The 21660-nt window shown below is 43.6% G+C and overlaps 1 protein-coding gene and 1 pseudogene across 2 annotated transcripts in view; both read right to left on the bottom strand.

Moving 5' to 3' along the window:
* Positions 1–21660, bottom strand: part of GRAMD2B (GRAM domain containing 2B) — a 125209-nt gene that overhangs the window by 26898 nt on the left and 76651 nt on the right. For both annotated transcript variants that reach the window (XM_042934041.1, XM_042934044.1), the window contains exon 2: positions 1097–1216. In XM_042934041.1, coding sequence (XP_042789975.1) covers positions 1097–1216 — 120 coding nt within the window. The remainder of the gene's footprint in view (positions 1–1096; positions 1217–21660) is intronic.
* On the bottom strand, positions 4322–15275 carry LOC122224603 (annotated as a pseudogene).

Below are 21660 nucleotides of genomic sequence, written 5' to 3'. Positions count from 1 at the left end.
CGCCTGCTGGAGCCAGTCAATAATGGTGAAAGATACAAGAAACGGCATGCTTTGTGCGTTTGCTGGAGGCTCATTTGCTGAGTGAGGCAAGGTGCTCTGACAGCAAACAGCTATGGAGAGAAGCACTGAAAGTGAGATGTGTCCAAACAGCCATGCAGAACTGATGAAGAGAGAAGTGGAAGGGGCAGGAAAGAAAAATGTGGGGGAGAGAGAAGACTTAGGCTTGGTCTTGAGTGAAGGAAGGATGTGGAGAGAGGGAATGGGCTGTGTAAGCCAGGAAGGAAGGGAAAGGCAGGAGTTATTTAATTATCCTTTAGCAGAGGCTCAAAGACCCAGAAGGTACAGTTCTGACAGTTCCAGTAACAGAGACATGAACAATCGCTCCACCACTCAGTACAGACCCCTGGCTACATGCACCGTAACTGACCACTGAAATGATCATTCTCTGATGAGGGCACAAAAACAACTCTGAGCTCCTACTTCTTCCTTGCATGTGAGAAAAAGCATGTAACAAAGAGTCTCTGAGAGTGACAGGGACCGCGCCTCATCTCAAAACTGCCTGTTCCCTTCTAGGCTCACGACCAAACTGCCGCTGGACCTACCAGCACCGGCCCCAAGAAACGGACATGCACACCCTGTCCGGGGATCCCAGGCAGGGCACCCCCTCCGCTTTTTCGTGGCTGCCAGGAAAGCGAGACAGGTGTGCACACGCACAGGCAGAGCAGATACTCCAACCTGGGCGGGCCGCACCAGCACCCCGGCCAGCCTTTCCAGGTGCTGTATCAACCTATGCCAGGCAATGGGCTATCCTGGCTTTATCACTTAGCAAGATCAGTCCTTGAAGAGAGGGGCAGGTGTTCTGCAGTAGGCTGGGGCAGGAAGGAGAAAGTAAGCTGCCAGAAAGGGATGAGAAAAGAAGGCACGCATCCGTGCCGAGACTGAGGAAAACCACCCCACTTCTTTCTCAGGGGGTTATCTGGTTACAGTGGATCCTCACTTGTGACAACGGCCATTGAACTAGAAACATCAGCTACTCCCAGACACCCCTCCTCCCCAAAGGCCCCAAAGAACCAAGCGTCAACGTGAGGACACTCACCGCAAGGAAATGATTCTCTTCTGGTCTGGGGACTCAGCCTCGCAGGACGGGGTAGGGGACTGGGCTGTTGGCGACCTGCAGATCTTCTTTTTCTCCTCCAAACCATTCTCAGCCTCTGAGCTGGAGAAGAGAGAAAAACGTTTCACCTTAGACATCCGGGGAAGGGGGACGTGTGGAAGGAAAAACGATGAGAAAACCTTGCTTTCTGGAGAGGGGAATGATGTTCAAGCCCCACAACAGGCTGAAGTCAGCGTGGACAGCTGTGTGCTTTCCAGATCTCCATTCTGAAGCCTCTCAGCTGGTGCCTCAAGGGCAGGAGCTCCAGGTCCTGCCTGCTGCTGCAGGTAAACATCTGACTTTGTGGGGACTTGGTGGCTGCCGGGCGTGCGCAGGAGGGCCCCACGCTGCCCAGCTCTGCCCAGCTAGCATGCTGAGGTGACAGATCACCTGGAGGCTGGGAGGGCCCCTGCACACACGTGCACAGCACACAGGCTCACAGCCAGCTGTGAGCCTTTCTGCTGGGAGCCCCCGCCCCTTTGTCTGCATTTCCCTTAACACCCAATGTTGTAGATATCTATAGGTCCCATTTTGGGTTGTCGATGTTTTAACCAAGGACCTCTCTAAGCAATTTCCAGTCTAATCTACACCGCCACCCAGGCTGGGTAGGAATTATTACTCCCAGATTACAGATCTGGAATCTGAGGCTCTCACTTATCAACTTGGCCAAGTTCACAGAATCAGAATGGTTCTGAGTTGGGAGGCCTCTGGGTCCACACTCACCCTCCTATTCTCTAACTCTTCTCCCTGCCATCTACCCCCCTCCCCCAGTCACTGGTCCATCCATCTAGCCCCCTTATTAGCTCTTTAGTGTGAGAGCTCCAGGGCGGGGTGAGGATCTTATTGCCTTTTATACTGACCACAGAGTCTAGGTGAGTGCTGGTATATAATCACGATCACTAGGCTTTTAGGGCTGACCTTGGTAAACGAAGGACTAGAGGCAAAAGCAAGTCAGGATGGTTTGCACGCTGAACCACAAACCAATGGAGGTAATGAGTGTGGTGGCTACAGGAGCTGAGTTCCCTCAATGTTAGGGACTGGGGACACCAATTCCAATACGAGCAAGAGGAGAGAAAGGAAGGCGGGAAGGCACATACACGGTGTTTTAATTTCCATGGAGCAGACCTTCTTTGGTGTCAGTCTGCAAAGCACAGGATTCACAAGACAGATTTCTGAGAATGTGAGAACGCCACGGTGGCTGAACAGAAAGGGAAAATACGAAGATAGCGTCGCTATGATCGTTCGGCTAATTTTAATCCCCATTCACCACCTACTTGGTGTCTTCACCTGCAGATGACCTCACAGGCAGGAAATGTCACCGGTTAGTTGAAGTTTTGTGGTTGCTTGCTTAAGACACTTTTCACAGTATTTGAGGTTGCCAGCCCATACCAGTAACACTGCTGTAGTGTCACCATCAACACCAAGGGTATTTGACAAGGTATCCAATGGACAATCCCTACATATGGTGGATACTCTTATACTGTGGTTAGTATTTCTCTCTTCCTAAGTACATAAATATTCAAGGATAGGAGCCCAACTTTCCACTTCTTCAATTCTCAAAGCACTCAAAAGCACTTAAGTACATTAAAAGAATTCAGTCCATAAATGAATTGCATTATGTGATGAAAGGTAAAGGGAAGGCTTTGAAATATTAATAGGAAAACACCGCTCTGGTTTAAAATAGAGGATTTTGTTTAATGTTAGCATCCAGTTTAATTCACAGACTCAGAGAATTTGGGAACTCTTAAGGGGCTTTAGAGCATATCTCTCCTAATTCCCCTCCCCAAGACACACACATTCTGATTCTTCAAAGGCATCAGACAGCAATCCACTTGAGAGCCCCTCTTGAAGTAGGGAGAATAAATCTGTGTGGACCCTCAATAATCCACTCAGCATTTATTTACATATTTACTGATTTTATACAAGAACCAAGCCACTGCTGTCCTATCCAGCACCTCTGTGTACTTAGAAAGAGCCTTCCCACTAAGAAGCACTCATAAAAATGTGCCCCTCTGTTTGGATGTAGCCCTAAGGGGACCTCAGCTCTAGGCAAATGTCTTATTTATCCAATTACTAAATTCCTTAAAAATGGGGAACTCGTGTGTTTTTTCCACAGCACTCAGCTCAGCATTTGGCTCATAGTGGTCCTTTTTAAAAAATTTTTTTTAAACATTTTATTTATTTTTGAGAGACAGAGAGAGACAGAGCATAAGCAGGGGAAGGGCAGAGAGAGAGGGAGACACAGAATCCGAAGCAGGCTCCAGGCTCTGAGCTGTCAGCACAGAGCCCGATGCGGGGCTCGAACTCACAAACCGCGAGTTTGTGACCTGAGCTGAAGTCAGACACTCAACCAGCTGAGCCACTGAGGTGCCCCTGCTCATAGTGGTCCTTAATACATGTTGACTGATATGGGATTCATCCTGTAGTGTCTCAAACACAAAGTGACACTGCTGTATGGGCTCATTTCAGTTTTAGAGTTTTGTTGACTTGAAGATGCTACGGAAAACTCAAGCAAGTTGATTCCTAATGCAGACGAGATCACTCCTGCAAGCACCCCTTACCTCTGACGTGCTGTGGTGGCAGACTAAACTATGGACAATCCCAACAGCAGAGACTGCCAGTGTCTGAGTAAGCAGAGCATGGGAGGGGAATGGAACGGTTCCTTGAGGCCTCTCAGTGGCTCTCAAGTTACCATCACTAAAGCTGAATTCACCAGCAAGGGAGAGGAAGTAACAGGTCTCATTTAAAGCATGAAAATAAAGAAATCAGGTTTTTTCGTTTTTGTTTTTTTTTTCTTAGAGAGAAAGAGAAAACACCTACATGAGTCAGGGAGGGGCAGAAGGAGGCAGAGATCTTAAGGAGGCTCCATGCTCAGGACAGAGTCAGATGCGAGGCGCAATCCCAGGGTCGTGGGACCTGAGCGACCTGAGCGGAATCAAGAGTCCAACGCTTAAATGACTGAGCTACACAGGCGCCCCTCTTTCTTTTTTTTAAACAAGACAAGGCCTTTCAGGGACAGTGACTAGGAGGGTCAACTAAAAAAACCCCAAAACCAAACCAAAAGAATAATCTTTCTTTTCCTTTTCTTTCTTTCCTTCCTTCTTTTTCTTTCCTTCCTCGTTCCTTCCTTCCTTTTTTCTTTTTCTTTCTCCTTCCCTCTTCCTTCCTTCCTTCCTTCCTTCCTTCCTTCCTTCCTTCCTTCCTTCCTTCCATGTATAAACTATTTATTCACAGACAAGGCCTAAAGATTCCTTGGACCCACCCACAGTATGGCCACAGCAGCCTGTGGTCTTTGAGTGCTGGCCTCGGACACGAAGTCCCCAGAGGGGTGCCACCTTCTTTGGGCCTGAATCTTCACCAGTCGCTCCAGGCCTTCGCGTAGTTTGGTGTTTGTACCATTGGCCAGGACCTGGTTGTATTTTTTCCATCCTTGACGTCCTTTCGTCTGTTGCAGAACAAGTCTGGGAGCTTATACTGGCATGGATTCCGCATCATGGTACACACACGGTCCATGTCGTCCTCAGTGAGCTCTCCTGCCCTACTGGTGAGGGTGAGGTCTGCTCTCCCCAACACCCCATGAGCTGATCTTTGCCCCACACCCTTAACTGCAGTGATGGCAAAGGCTGTTTTCCGCCAAATAATTGCTGCTGGCGTTGGGTACTTGCAAGACGTACTTGCTGGAACTTCTCAGCGATCATTGGAGGCGGCCCTAGTGGATGCCCCAGCAGTGGCACGTTCCAACCTTCCTCTTTCAACAAATGCTTATCAGAAGGGTTCCCGATGGCAGGGCAGGATGCTCAGGGCTGGGCACCTGAACAAACAAGTGGCTGGTGGTTTTAAGGATGCTTAGAAGCAGCAGCAGATGCTGGGGACAGAGGATCAATCTGTACTCGGCCTTGGCAAGTTATTTCTTCTCCCATCTCCAACCCAACTGAAGGGCCACTTATAGGCCCTGAAAGCTTTCAGTAGGGATTCCAGAGCAGTGAGACAGAGTCATGCTCATGCTAACCAAGCCGGATAGTACTGTTTAGGAGAATGCGTTCTTATCACCAGCTAGGAAGTGCTATTTTCAGGAAGAGACACTGCCCTGCACTGTTACGCAATCTACAAATAAAAACAAGGGTTGGACAATCCCTGTCGACAGTACATTATGTGTCAATTCCCAGACCTCATTAATCTGATGATAAGATGATCAACCTTTCACCATTTTTCAGAATCAGAATTCTTACACGAAGCCAAGTCCCATTCATCCTGGAAAGAGTCTCTTTGAGTTTAAGGTAAACTCCACTCTCCTTTCTCCTGTCACATTCATCTCCCAGGCCTTTTGTCCCTCATGCTGGGAATGAGTTGAATTTAGCCATCATCCCAAGCAAGTCCCAAGCAGAAGGCATAATTCAAAAGTTACAAGCTGTCCAAGCAGCTACTGGGCAGAATGAGGATTCAGTTGCATCTCATGTGAGTGAATGGGCTGTGTCTCCAGGTAAATGAGAACTGGTGCCTCCCTGTGGTTTAGTCCAGGTAGCTGTGTACCTTCCCAATTCCAGTGGTGAATTCCTGTGTTTACCTTCCAGTTAAATCGGTCTAAGCGAAGGCATAAAAAATGTCATAAACTCCCTTATGGTAGTGTGGGTGAGGGTAGGTTTATATCCATTGTCACTTAAACAAAAAATCCCTGATCATCATATCCTGAAACCACAGTCTTGACCAACAAAGTTTGGAAGTGACCTGAGGATAGGCTATGTTTCCCCAGACAGTCTCCATGAGATAAAATCCTGGAAATGGGACTGTTGTGATGAAGGCCAGGTCTGTCACAGTACAGTGTTGTGCTGAAATGCTGTACTGAACACTCATGTGCACCTGGGCAAGCCAAGGCCTGGGGCACCAAACCCTTGATTTGGGTGTGCTGCTTGCTTAGTGGCTTCAAGACTGGCTGGCAGGCAAGGGTGGCAATTTGTGAGAAGCAAAAGATGGGCTATAAGGACAGAGGAGGGCTCTGGGGGTGGGTGGGCAGCAGCCACAGTACAAACTGGGACTTCACAGGAACCATAAGGGAACAGAATGGGGTGCAAAGGTGCAGGAGTTGGTGATGGAGACCAGGGCCCCTCTAAGACCCCTCAGCGTCTCCAATTACAAAGTAAATGCCAAATCTCCCCAACTAGATTTTTGTAAGTCAGGAAAAAGAGTTTCATTTGTAATTCAGATACAGTCTGTCTTGGTCTAGAAGCTTTACATTTTATTTATCTATCTACATATTCATTTCTGAGTATTAGAAGCAGAAGGCATAATTCAAAAGTCACAAATGGAGCTCTGAAAACTGTAAAACATTGACGAAAGAAAGAGAAGAGGACACAAGTGAAAAGACAGCCCGTGTTCATGGATTGAAAGAATATGGTTAAAACGTCTATCCTATCCAAAGCCATCTACACAGTCAGTGCAATCCCTACCAAAATACCAACAGCATTTTTCACAGAACTAGAACAAATAATCCTAAAATTTGTTTGGAGCCACAAAAGACCCCAAATACCCAAAGCAATCTTGACAAAGAAGAGCAAACCTGGAGACATCACTATCCCAGATTTCAGGATATACTACACAAAGCTATAGTAATCAAAACGGTATGGTACTGGCACAAAAACAGACACATAGATCAATGGGACAGAATAGAGAGCCCAGAAATACACCCACACTTATATGGTCAATTAATCTATGACAAAGGAAACAAAAATGCACAATAGGGAAAATATAGTCTCTTCAATAAATGGTGCTGGGAACAATGGACAGCTACATGTAAAATAATGAAACTGGAACACTTTCTTATACCATACACAAAAATAAACTCATGTGTGAGACCTGAAACCATAACACTCCTAGAAGAAAACAGAGTGAGTAATCTCTTTGACATTAACCTTAGCAACATTTTTCTAGATATGTCTTCTTGGGCAAAGGAAACAAAAGCAAAAATAAACTATTGGGACCACACCAAAATAAAAAGCCTGTATACAGTGAAGGGAACCATCAACAAAATAAAAAGTCAACCTACTGAATGCAAGAAGCTATTTGCAAATGATTTATCTGGTAAGCGGTTAGTATTCAAAATACATAAAAAACTTATACAACTCAACACCAAAAAATAAATAATCTAAGAAAATGGGCAGAGGACCCGAATAGACATTTTTCCAAAGAAGCTATCCATAAGGCCAAAAGACACATGAAAAGATGTGTCTAATCTTCGCCAGTCATCAGGGAAACGAAAATCAAAACCACAGTGAGATATCACCTCACACCTGTCAGAATGGCCAGACTTAAAAAAGACAAGAACTAACAAGGGCTGGTGAGGGTGTGAAGAAAATGGAACCCTTGTGCACTGTTGGTGTGAATGTCACTTGGGGCAGCCAGTGTGGAAAACAATATGGAAGTTCCTCAAAAAATTAAAAATAGAAATACCATACAACCCAACAATCCCACTTCTGGGTATTTGCCCAAAGAAAACAAACATACTGATTTGAGAAAATATATGCACCCCTATGTTTACTGCAGCATTGTTTACAATAGCCAAGCTGTGGAAGCAGCCCAAGCATCTATCGATGAATAAAGAAGATCCAGTATAGATACACAATGGAATATCACACAGCCATTAAAAAGAATGAGACCTTGCTATTTGTCACAACATGGATAGACCCAGAGGGTATTGTGCTAAGTGAAAGAAGTCAGACTGACAAAGACAAGTATCTTACGATTTCATTTATAGTGGGAGTCTAAAAAACAAATGAATAAATACAATCTAAAAGCAGAAAGAGACCCATACATACAGAGAACTAAGTGACAGCTGCCACAGGGGTAGGGGTAGGAGTAGGAGGATGGGGAAAACGGGTGAAGGGGACATTCTGGCTTCCCGTTATGGAATGAGTAAGTCGGGGATGAAGGGTAGAGCACAGGGAATACAGTTGGATGGTATTTAATACTGTACGATAACTGCACTCACGGTGATCACAGCATAAGGTATATAGATCTGTGGAATCACTATGTTGTACACCTGCAACTCTGTCACATTGTGTATCAACTAGACTTCAATTAAAAAAAAAAAACTTACAAAAATAGGGCACCTGGGTGGCTTAGTTGGTTGAGCTTCTGACTTCAATTTCAGGTCATGATCTCACTGTTCTTTTTTATTTACTTTTTTTTTTTTTTTAATGTTTATTAATTTTTGAAAGACAGAGAGAGAGCACAAGCAGGGGTGGGGTAGAGAGAGAGGGGGACACAGAATTCAAAGCAGGCTCCAGGCTCTGAGCTGTCAGCACAGAGCCCGACGTAGGGCTTGAACTCACAAACCACAAGGATCTCACTGTTCTTGAGCTCAAGCCCCACGCTGGGCTTACTGGTGCCAGCATGGAATCTGCTTTGGATCCTGTTTCCTCTTCTCTCTCTGCCCCTCCCCTACTTGTGCTCTCTCAAAAATAAACTTAAAAAAAAAAAGTTACAAATCAAAAACCAAATCTCCTTTCTATCCCTATTTCACGGTGGCCCTGTTTTTCTCCAAAGAGGCACCCACTACTGTTCCTGGCAACTGTGTGTCTTTCCAGGAAGAGGCTGGGCACATCTGAGAGTGTATTTTTAAAGCACAAATGATACCATGTTATCATATAGTTTCCTTTCCTTCTTCTTCTTTTTTTTTTTTTGTTTATAAAGGTGCTCTTTCCCTATCAGAATATACAGGGCTTCCTCATTCTTTTTAATGACTGCATGAGTTCCACTGTAAAGGATGAATTATAATTTAACCAGTTCCTTATTGATGGGCATTTAGGTGGATTTCAGTCTAATGACAAATAAAAATAACACCGCAACAAATATCCTTGTATGTTTATTATGTGTGTGAATATATCCATAGGATAATTTCCTGGAAATGGATCACCTGTGTCAAAACAAACACAATTTAAAACATTTATAGTTGTTGCCAAATTGCCCTCAGTAGAGGTTTTGTAAGCCACACCCACCATGTAAAACAGTGTTTATACATTCTTACTAGTAAAGTGTGAAACTAAAAAAAAAAAATTTCTGAGTGCCTGGTACACAGGATAACAATAGTAATTTAATGACTCGTTTTAAATTTTTGATCTTTGCAAATGTGAGAGGTAAAGAAAAATCCCATTATCATTTTGATTTACTGTTCTCTTCTTATGAGTAAGGTTGAGTATGTTCTCATATATTTTTAAATTTCCTGTATTGTGAATTAGCTGCTTACATGTACATTTTGCCAATTTTTCTAATGGTCAATTGATTGAAACATTTAGGAGACACAGTCTTATCACAACTACATAACCAATGCTTGCAATATTCTAGAATTGACTTTTTGAATAAATGATGTTAAACAATTAGAAGTTCAGTGGATATTAGGGGTTGGCATAACATTAAAATAAAATGTTGGGGCACCTGGGTGGCTCAGTCGGTTAGGCATCAGACTCTTGATTTCAGATCTGGTGGTGATCCCATGGTTTGTGAGAGTGAGCCCCACATCGGGCTCTGTGCTGTCAGCACAAGCCTACTTGGGATTCTCTCTCTCTCATTCTCTCTCTCTCTCTCTCTCCCTTTCTCTCTCTCTCTCTCTCTCTCTCTCTCTCCCCCTCTCTCTTTCTGTCAAAATAAATAACGGGGTATCTGGGTGGCTCAGTTGGTTAAGCGTCCGACTTCAGCTCAGGACATGATCTCACGGTTTGTGAGTTCGAGCCTCGCATAGGGCTCTGTGCTGACAGCTCAGAGCCTGGAGTCTGCTTTGGATTCTGTGTCTCCCTCTCTGTCTCTCTCTGCCCCTCCCTGTCTTGTGCTCTGTCTGTCTCTCTGTCAAAAAGAAACAATTAACATTAAAAATTTCAAAATAAATGTCTCTGACAAATAATAATAAAATATCTTTGACAAATTAACTTTTTTTTTTTTTTTTTTTTTTCCTGATGGGCTTCCTGGCAGATAGAAAAAAATGCCCAAAACATAGTATTCTTTGGTTTCAGTGAAACCTTTAATGAAACCTGACAGGCTTTCTAGTTCAAGAGGGAGAGATTGAGCACAAATGTTTGTCTCTCCTTTCTGAGCCCTTTAAAATAACTAAAAAATGTAACACTCCTGCTGATAATGGAGGGAAACCATCAACAGAAGCGTTAAGTCCCCAAATTTCTGTACTATGTAAAGTGGAAAGTAAAGTACAATATTAACTTGTGCAGCAACGTAAGGAAGCTGTACTTAGAACATGGGCGTTAATGGAAGATAAGAGAACAGTGATCTGGTCTATCAGAGTCCTGTGAGGTGCTGTAGGAGGAGGACTAAGAAGTGGATGAATACATGAGATTAAATTAAAGGTGTCAAGGCGATTTTATTATTTTATGCTATTTTATTTTATTCTATTTTATTTTATTTTGAGACAGCATGAATGGGGGAGAAGGGCAGAGAAAGAGTGAAAGAGAATCTTTTTTTTTTTTCCAATATATGAAGTTTATTGTCAAATTGGTTTCCGTACAACACCCAGTGCTCATCCCAAAAGGTGCCCTCCTCAATACCCATCACCCACCCTGCCCTCCCTCCCACCCCCCATCAACCCTCAGTTTGTTCTCAGTTTTTAACAGTCTCTTATGCTTTGGCTCTCTCCCACTCTAACCTCTTTTTTTTTTTTTTTTTTTTCCCTTCCCCTCCCCCATGGGTTTCTGTTACGTTTCTCAGGATCCACATAAGAGTGAAACCATATGGTATCTGTCTTTCTCTGTATGACTTATTTCACTTAGCATCACACTCTCCAGTTCCATCCATGTTGCTACAAAGGGCCATATAGTGAAAGAGAATCTTAAGCAGGCTCCATGCTTAGCATGGAGCCCAAGGTGGGGCTCAATCCCATGACCCTGAGATCGTGACCTGAGCCAGAATCCAGAGTCGGATGCTCAACTGACTGAGCCACCCAGGAGCCCCTGAATAAGAGTTCTTTAAATGCCTCCTCTGGACCCCCGCTCCCATCATCAGACCTACCATCAAGCTGGCAGATACTTAGCCATGGAGGTGAGATACCAGAAAGGTTGTCAACTAAAAGACTGAACATACTTAGGTGCAGGGTACCCAGGATGGAGTGTGGAGCCCCACAGTGAATCCTTCTCATCCTCCCATTTGGAATCAAGTAGTCCCCAGGCTAGGCGCCAATCCACTACCCATGTCCTTCCATAGATCCCAGAACAGCTCTCTAGTCCCTCTTTCTGAAATAGGAGACGACAACACAGGACTGCCAGCCCCTTGAAGAAAGCCTGAAGACTTAACGAAAAGACCAACATAAACAAACAGCACTGTGGGGCTCCACACTCCATACTGGGTACCCTGCACCTAAGTATGTTCAGTCTTTTAGTTGACAACCTTTCTGGTACCAACAGCAAAGTAAAATCCTTAGGAAACAGACTTGAGAGCAGAGAAGAAAACTTCAGACAGACAACCAAACAAGCACAAACCCATAGTCTTCTAATGCATATCTTCTGAGAGAGAAGATGGTACCCATGAACCAGATTATGGGGCAAGGGAAACCTTCCTTGACTCTTTAATTCTCTTTGTTTTTTTTTTCATAGTAAGTTTACTTATTTTGAGAGACAGTGAGCGAGCAGGGGAGGGGCAGAGGGGGCAGGGGAGACAATCCCCATGGGGTTCCACATTGTCAGTGCAGAGCCCAACATGGCGCTCAAACTCACGAACTGTGAGATCATGACCTGAGCGGACATCAAGAGTCTGACACTTAATTGACAGAGCAGAGCCACCTAGGAACCCCGACTCTTCAATTCTGAGTCCAAGTCCATAATAGCTTACAAGGCACCTGGTGACCTGCCTTGTCCACCTCTCCTATGCTCCTGACACCCTCACTCACCTCCCTTCAAGCACACCCCCAAACTCTCATGAGAAAACCTGTGCACTGGCTGTTCATCAGACGTAGGTTGATATACTATTGAAAGAGAGAAAAGAAAGGGGCACCTGGGCGGCTCGGTCGATTAAGCATCCACCTTCAGCTCAGATCATGATCTTACTGTTCGTGGGTTCAGGCCCCGTGTCGGGCTCTGGACTGACAGCTCAGAGGCTGGAGCCTGCTTCAGATTCTGTGTCTCCCTATCTCTGGCCCTCCACTGCACGTGCTCTCTCTCTCTCTCTCTCTCTCTCTCTCAAATAAATAAACATTAAAAAAATAAAGGGATAAAAGAGAAAATAGGACTTAGAGGGATATGCCTACTTAACATTGGGGGTAGGTAGAGGGAAGCAGGGAGTTAGTCTGAGTTGACTTATGTTCCATCAAAACAGGAAAGTGAAGAGATAAGGTTTAAAGTTAGTAAGAAAAAATATAAACATTTTTGTAGATAATGAAGTAACCACAAGAGGTAAATCAGGTACTGTCAGAAGAAGCTACCAGAGAGGCAGATGGAGAACGGGAGAGGCAGGAATTGAGTTCTTGATAAATTTTAATGCACTGTATTATTTTGTGAACATTTAAAAACATGTTAATATCCTTATAAAGAAGTTGTAAAATATAGCATAAATCATAAAAGTAGCTGGGTCTGCTATCCAAGTCCTTGTTTCCAAGTGTTTTTATTTTTTAATGTTTTATTTATTTTGAGAGAGAGGGAGGGAGGGAAGGAGGCAGAGAGAGAGAGAGTGAGAGCGATCATCAGTGGGGGAGGGGTAGACAGAGAGAATGAGAGAGAATCCCAGGCAGGCTCTGCACTGTCAGTGCATAGCCCAACCCAGGACTCAAACTCACCAGCTATGAGATCATGACCTGAGCCGAAATCAAGAGTCAGATGCTTAACCGACTAAGCCACCCGGGGGGCCCCACTATCCTCCAATGTTTGAGTTCCTACTAAGTGTAAAATACACTGCCAGATGCTGCCCTCTCCAGGACTTAGCCTCTACAGGGAATTTTAATTTAGCACCTAAGTAAAGCATAATATAGGTTATAAGGGATGTCTACCACAAAGATAGTGCCTTGGGAATTCAGAAATCTCTTCCAATTGTCAAGAGGAAAACCAGGGAAGATTTGTGGAGGAAATAAGCATGATCACTGTGTGTGTGTATGGGAGCAATATGTCTTTTCTCATTTAGCAGACACATATTAAAGCTGTCAGAAATACATTTCAGTACAAGAAACCGGAAGTGTAAATTGTATTTCTATTTGTGCTGTAAGTAAAAATCAATCAATCAATCAATCAATCAATCCTGTTGGATGGAGAAAATCAAAACCTTCCAGTATCACAATGTGGTCACCTTTGGCACTTTTCTATCCAAAGAGACACTGTATTTGTGCAACGGTCATTGGGGGAAGGAAGGATGGACGTTTGAGCTGGGTACCTATAATTTAGACTTGTAGAGATTCCAAAAGGGCAGCAGAAATACAAGGAAAGGCAGAAGCAAAAACACGCAGACAAGGTTGAGTCACACATGCACAAAGAAATCTAGCAGTTTGGTTTTCTCTGGAGTATAGGCAGCAGAAAGAAGAGTCAATTATGTTGTGGTCAAGTTTGAGTCCCATGAGAGTGGGCTGCGTTTGGACTTCATTTGTCGTGCAGCAGGGATAAAGTGAACATTTTTAAGCAGAAGGAATTTTTAAGCAGACAGGATATTAAGTGCTCACTGTTTCCCACACTTCGATCGTGAGGACCTGATGAGCTACGTACTTCTGGAGGATTATACTCCATCTGTGGCCAGGCACAGGGGTGGGGTGGGGGGTGCTGGAGGCAGACAGGAGGACGAGTTTAAGGCAAGAAGCAGAGACTGCACTGGAGAACAAATCCAGAGATAATACCAGAAGGGAGCAGAGAACAAGCAATGGAGAGCAACATCCAAGATAACCCCAAGGTTCTGGGGGATGGGGAAAATAGAACTGCCACCAAAAACTACAGGGACCATAGGAGGGAATGGAGTTGGGTGAGTGGGGTTTTGCAAACATAGATTTAGATGTGACAGTTCGACGTAACAGATGTCTATTGTCAGCAATAGGTGGCTAACATATCGTTAGCAAAGTATCTCAGAAACCATCAGAGCCCAAGAGAACAAGAGCAAAAAGGCTATCTGACTGCAGAAGGAAGGTTCTGCTGGCTGGAAACTACTTGTGCTGAGTCCCAAGCACACTGCCATAGCCAAGGGGCTAGCTCCTACTCAGCAGCTATACCAGGCAGGGAAGAAAGGCTTACCCCAGGCCACCAACTGGCCCCAACACACCTCTCTCTCTCTCTCTCTCTCTCTCTCTTTTTAATGTTTACTTATTTTTGGGAGAGAGAGAGACAGCATGTGAATGGGGGTGGTACAGAGAGAGAGAGGGAGACACAGAATTTGAAGCAGGCTCCAGGCTCTGAGCTGTCAGCACAGAGCCTAATGCAGGACTTGAACTCACAAACTGGGAGAGCATGACCTGAGCCGAAGTTGGGACACTTAACCCACTGAGCCACTCAGGCACCCCTCCAACACACCTTTTTTTTTTTTAATTAAAAATTTTTTTTTTCTAACGTTTCTTTATTTTTGAAACAGAGACAGAGCATGAAAGGGGGAGGGTCAGACAGAGAGGGAGACACAGAATCTGAAACAGGCTCCAGGCTCTGAGCTGTCAGCACAGAGTCCAATGCGGGGCTCCAACTCATGGACTGCTAGATCATGACCTGAGCCGAAGTCGGATGCTTAACCAACTGAGCCACCCAGGTGCCCCCACACCTCTTTAAATGGGTCCCACAGAGCTCCCCTCATTCGCATTAAAATGGACAAGTACCTAGCTGGTGACTAATCACGTGACTCACTGCTACCTTTCTATCTTCTGATTCTGTGTGCCCCAATCCCTGCTCTTCTCTCAATGCTTAAGGCAACTCAATCCCAAAAAGCATTTAATTGTCACGATTCTGATTCTGAAGGGACAGAAACCCAACTCAAACTAGCTTATGTGTAAAAAAAAAAAAAAAAAAAAAGCCCAAAAGGGCTTTTGTCACTGCTTCAGGATGAAGTCACCAGCTCTGGGGAGCTGCAGCTGCACACGTTTCCCTTCGACATCTGAACACAAAGCAGTGATCTCCAGGGTCTCCCTCTGCAAGTCCCCTGGGACATCAATGCCCAATTCATCCTCCTGAGACACGGCCTCCATTATGTTAGGCCACTGCTCCAGAACCAACAGCGGCTTTCTATTGGGCATCAGATTGCGGCATCTGGATATGAGCCAAAACCTGCCAGAGTTGTGCCATCTTCCTTCACTTTTCAGAAAGAGTTGTCTGTTTCAGCCATGTTGGTCTTCTCCCTGTGGCCTTGGTTGTATCATGTTCTGCCCTCCGTCTGTGCACCTGAGTATTCTCTGTGCTCTTTCCCAGCTCCCCACAACCTCCCCACCGCCCGGTTCCATGTCCAGGGCATGTCGAATCACATACCTTTCTGATACTGGCCTCCACCTGTTCCCTTCCGATGTCTGGATATAAGAAACTGTGTGATTAATACTTGCTGACTGCACAACTTTGAGTATATTTGCAGTACAGGACGACAATCAGCATTTTAAAAAGGGCTTGGGCTTACGTTCTCTCTCAACCTACATGGTCATCTCCTTCCCAGGTGTGATTTACAGCTTGTACTGGAAGAGGGCAATGGGGAAGATGGGAGAGGGGAGAAAAAGGTGGTCTTTTCACTCTCCCTTTCACTGAACCAGCATTGTGTGTAAATGATCATTAGTTAGGTGAGTGATAATTTAAACCCTATGGCACCTCAAACAGACTGTCTTCATTGTTGGAAGAAACCATGATTGCGAGCAGAATCATAATCAAATAAGTAACTTATCAGTAGTGGTATTTAAAAAAATTTTTTTAAATGTTTATTTATTTTGAGAGAGAGAGAGAGAGAGAGAGAGAGAGACAGAGACAGAGACAGAGCGTGAGTGGGGGAGGGGCAGAGAGCAAGGGACACGGAATCTGAAGTAGGCTCCAGGCTTTGAGCAGTCAGCACAGAGCCCGATGAGGGGTTCGAACCCATGAACCACGAGATCATGACCTGAGATGAAGTCGTACGCTTACCTGACTGAGCCACCCAGGCACCCCTCTGTAGTGGTATTTTGAGGCCAAGCACAAATGGAAAACAACAAAAGAAAATGACAAGAGAATATATCAAGGAGGCAGCAATTGACTTTTCCAATTTCCAGGAAAGGTAGATTGATGCTGTTGGTAGTTCGCTTTTATTATTTACACCCTCAGCACGTAAACAGTATTTTGTATGCTGCATTGCTTCGTGCTAACAAAATTTCTAAAAATATGTTTCATACAGCTCCTTTAAACAAAATATAATTTTCTCAGGGCCAAGGACTTTAAACTTAAACACCAGCAATTGCTAAGTGTCAGAATACGCCCCTTTCATGTACCTAAGATATATTAGAGGACATTTATTAAAGCTTTGGCCTGAAGGATGTGTTTGGGGAAAGAGCTAACTTTTAAAAGCAGAATGAAAAACTTACCAAAACAGAAAGACAGAATATAAAAGAATAGGGTACAATGGGTGGCTCAGTTGGTTAAGCATCTGACTTTTGATTTTGGGTCAGGTCATGATCTCAGTTTGTGGGATGGAGCCCTGACAGTGCAGAGCCTCCTTGGGATTCTCTCTCTCTCTCTGTACTCCCCACCCCCAAATAAAAAAATAAACAATAAAAAAAAATAGGGCATGAAACCCAGAAAAACAATAGTGAAAGTACAGTATTAACAAATTTTTAGCTATTATGGGAAATATTCAAAATATCAAAAATATTAAGATCAGAAAGTACCTCAGGTACTTTAGAAATAACTATAAATTAAAACTTAGATTTTGGAGAGCAGCTGGATCATTAGGAATACATATACAGGAGGCAAGAGAGAAAAAGAATATGCCATGTGATAAATCAAAATAGCCATATGCAACTAAAGACAATTCTGAATGATCAAAGCAAGGCTGTTTACATGAGCTGGACGTGTAACTGTTCAAGTTCATAAATGTGCCTATCGTCCAGAGTAGGAATGCTAGAATTTAAGGATAATTAAGAAGTTCTTTCAATGAGCTTTGCAGAGGGCCGTGATTTTTAAACACCTCTAAACCAAAAGAGATCTTGTATCCAAGGTAAATAGCCACAGCTGTTTCAATATCCACAAAACAATCAATGTGATTCATCACATCAATAAAATAAAGGACAAGAACCACATGATCCTCTAAATAGATGCAGAGAAAGCATATGACAAAATACAGCATCCTTTCTTGTTAAAAACCCTCAAGAAAGTAGGGATAGAAGGAGCATACCTTGAGATCATAAAAGCCATATACGAAAGACCCACCATTAATATTATCCGCAATGGAGAAAAACTGAGACCTTCCCCCCTAAGGTCAGGAACAAGACAACGATGTCCACTCTGGCCAATGTTATTCAACATAGTATTGGAAGTCTTAGTCTCAGCAATCAGACAACACAAAGAAATAAAAGGCATCCAAATCGGCCAGGAAGAGGTCAAACTTTCACTCTTTGCAGATGACATGATACTCTATATGGAAAACCCAAAAGATTCCACCAAAAAACTGCTAGAATTGATCTATGAATTCAGCAAAGTGGCAGATATAAAATCAATGCACGGAAATCGGTTGCATTCCTGTACACCAATAATGAAGCAACAGAAAGAGAAATCAAGGAATCGATCCCATTTACAATTGCACCAAAACCCATAAAATAACTAGGGATAAATCTAACCAAAGAAGTGAAAAATCTATACACTGAAAACTATAGAAATCTTATGAAAGAAATTGAAGGAGACACACACAAAAAATGGAAAAAGATTCCATGTTCCTGGATAGGACGAACAAATATTGTTAACATGTTAATACTACCCATAGCAATCTACATATTCAATGCAATACCTATCAAAATAACACCAGCATTCTTCACAGAGCTAGAACAAACAATCCTAAAATTTGTATGGAACCAGAAAAGACCCTGAATAGCCAAAGAAATCCTGAAAAAGAAAACCAAAACAGGAGGCATCCTAATCCCAGACTTCAAGCTGTATCACAAAGCTGTAATCATCAAGACAATAATATGGTAGTGGAACAAAAACAGAGAGATCAGTGGAACAGAATACAGAACCAGAAATGGACCCACAAACGTATGGCCAACTAATCTTTGACAAAGCAGGAAAGAATATCCAGTGGAATAAAGACAGTATCTTCAGCAAGTGGTGCTGGGAAAACTGGACAGCGATATGCAGAAAAATGAACCTGGACCACTTTCTTACACCATACACAAAAATAAATTCAAAATGGATGAAAGGCCTAAATGTAAGACAGGAAGCCATAAAAATCCTCAAGGAGAAAGCAGGCAAAAACCTCTTTGATCTTGGCCACAGCAACTTCTTACTCAACACATCTCTGGAGGCAAGGGAAACAAAAGCAAAAATGAACTATTGGGACCTCATCAAAATAAAAAGTTTCTGCACAGCGAAGGAAACAATCAGCAAAACTAAAAGGCAACCAACAGAATGGGAGAAGATATTGGCAAATGATTATCAGATAAAGGGTTAGTATCTAAAATCTATAAAGAACTTATCAAACTCAACACCCAAAAAACAATCCAGTGAAGAAATGAGCAGAAGACATGAATAGACACTTCTCCAAAGAAGACATCCAGATTGTAAACCGACACCTGAAAAAATGCTCCACATCACTCATCATCAGGGAAATACAAATCAGAACCACCATGAGATACCACCTCACACCTGTCAGAATGGCTCACATCAACAACTCAGGCAACAACAGATGTTGGCGAGGATGCGGAGAAAGAGGATCTCTTTGTATTGCTGGTGGGAAGGCAAACTGGTGCAGCCACTCTGGAAAACAGTATGGAGGGTCCTCAAAAAATTAAAAACAGAACTACCCTACAACCCAGCAATTGCACTACTAGGTATTTATTTATCCAAGGGATACAGGGATGCTGTTTCGAAGTGACACATGCACCCCAATGTTTATGTCAGCGCTATCAACAATAGCCAAAATAGGGAAAGAGCCCAAATGTCCATCAACGGATGAATGGATAAAGAAGATGTGGTATATCTATACAATGGAGTATTACACGGAAATAAAAAAGAATGAAACCTTGCCATTTGCAGCTACGTGGATGGAAGTAGGGGGTATTATGCTAAGTGAAATTAGTCAGAGAAAGACAAATATCCTATGACTTCACTCATATGAGGAATATAAGGTACAAAACAGATGAATATAAGGGAAGGGAAGCAAAAATAATATAAAAACAGGGAGAGGGACAAAAACAGAAGAGACTCTTAAATATGGAGAACAAACAGAGGGTTACTGGAGGGGCTGTGGGAGGGGGGATGGGCTAAATGGGTAAGGGGCACTAAGGAATCTACTCCTGAAATCATTGTTGCACTATATGCTAACTTAGATGTAAATTAAAAAATAAGTTAAATTAAATAATTAAAAAAAAGATAAATAGCCACGTGCTTAGTTTTTGAAACTACCACATCCTGAACATGATAAGGAAGAAGGGAAGGACAAACATTTAAGGACTGTCTCTGTCTCAATAGATTTACATTTGAAAGGAAGACAGCACACATAAAAAACCAAACTCACTGTCATATCAACCCCCTTAAAACCCAAAATGTAAATGTTAATGCCTCCATTTTGGAGGTGTCAGAATTCAGTAGGGTTCCTTCACAGAATTTGGAACCTCATTTTAAAAATTTCTTTTAAGTTTATTTATTTATTTCCAGAGGGAGAGAGAGAGAGAGAGAGAGCCCAAGAGGGGGACAGACAGAGAGAATGAGAGACAGAATCCCAAGCAGACTCTGCGTTGCCAGCTCAGAGCCTGGTGTGGGGCTCAAACTCACGAACCGTGAGATCATGACCTGAGCCAAGATCAAGAGTCGGACGTTTACCGGACTATGCCAGCCAGGCGGCCCAGGAATTTCATTTTAAAGGAAAAGAGGACCAAAAGGTAGTACAAAATTGGAAGGATAAGGGTTTCAGGCCCAAGTCATAAAAAATGACAGAATACAAAGCAAAAGGAACAATTAAATGTATACCACGAGTGCCAAAGAGAAAGTCTGTAGTGTACGAACCTGAGAGGTGGGTAGAATCATAAAAATCAAGCGGCTGAGGCATGGTACTGCCGGATGAAGGGGTGAGGGTGTCACTGAGCAGAGGAGACTCAAGTTTATGAGAAAGCAACAGGGCGTCCTGCCCTGAAATGAGGCAGAGCTTTCTTAAAATGATACTCCTGAGAAAATTAAGGTCTGTTCTCTGATCGATGGGTACTGGAAGAAAGGAAGGGGAGGGGGCCTGGATTTATAGCTTGTCTTCCAGGAAAGAGAAGGAAGAGGGCCAGGTGTTAGGAGAGAAAGGGGAAAAGCTACAAATCCCTAAAGCAGGTCGTCACTAGTCCAGTACTCGGGCAGAACCTGTCTCTATGTTAATAATGCCTCCTGAATTAAGTTTCCTTTCTCTTGGTACCATACGTGATAGTAACTTTTAATCGGGAAAGAGAGGGAATGTATCATGCCAGAAACACACGTACTTAACCAGAAGGGGATAGTTTACCTATTAATAGCACAGTAACATTTAAAGGTTTAAAAAAACAAACCAGAGCCACTGGATGCTGGCTTGAAGAGAGAAATGTGTGTTTTTGTTTCGAGGCCCTCCCCGCACCCCCACCTGTGTCCGTGGAGACAGGCTGGGCTGCTTTGGCCCTCAGCTGTTGGAAGAGACATCTGGACTGGAAGCACCGGAGATCCGAACCGCCTCTGCCCCCAGTGGCTGTCATCTGTGAGGACTAAAGTGCTTTCTTTCCTCTTACACCCTTCATTTCCTGGAACTCTTTCTGTTCTATGTAGCGGGGTGTGTGTGTGTGTGTGCGCGCGCGCGCAGGGGCAGATCAAAAGCCAGCGAGCTGAAAAACCCAGATACGTGGGCATCTCAGCGGAGTTAAAAGTTGCCACAAGAGTCCAAAATAGCACCAGAGAGCGCTCCGGAAAACTGTCTCTCCTTTGTTTCCCCCCCACTTGAACTACTTCCTCTGTCTTCTGTGCTCTGCTCTCACGGTTCAGAATTGCATGTGTGTGAGGACAGCTCAGGATGTTCACTGAGCTGTGCTGTACAGGAATTTCCAGAAAAGTCAGCTTTCAGACTTCCTGCCACATCACCCCCAGTGATCAAAATGGGCACAGACCCTTTGGACGTCATGAGTGCACATGAAAATTCTCTTTGTTTAAACACTTTCTATTTCCAAAAATCAGGATTTTTTTTTTCCCAATGAAAATTAAGAGGACTCAACTACCAGATAAGAAAGGTACTGTCACTTTTAAAAAATGCAGTACCCAGCCATTAGAGAAAACAGTTTTCTATAAGAAGCTTTGGTTTAACCAAAACACTTCCAAACTAGATACTTACTTAAGCAAAGAACATTTCATGCTACCCAAAGGCAAAAAAATTTACAAAGTGTACATTGTTGGTTGTTTCAAGTTGTAAGACTC

The sequence above is a fragment of the Panthera leo genome, chromosome A1 (assembly GCF_018350215.1).
Source record: "Panthera leo isolate Ple1 chromosome A1, P.leo_Ple1_pat1.1, whole genome shotgun sequence".
NCBI classification, from domain to species: Eukaryota; Metazoa; Chordata; class Mammalia; order Carnivora; family Felidae; genus Panthera; species Panthera leo.
Note: the sequence above shows the minus strand (reverse complement) of the source record. Positions and strands in the feature narration are given on the sequence as shown.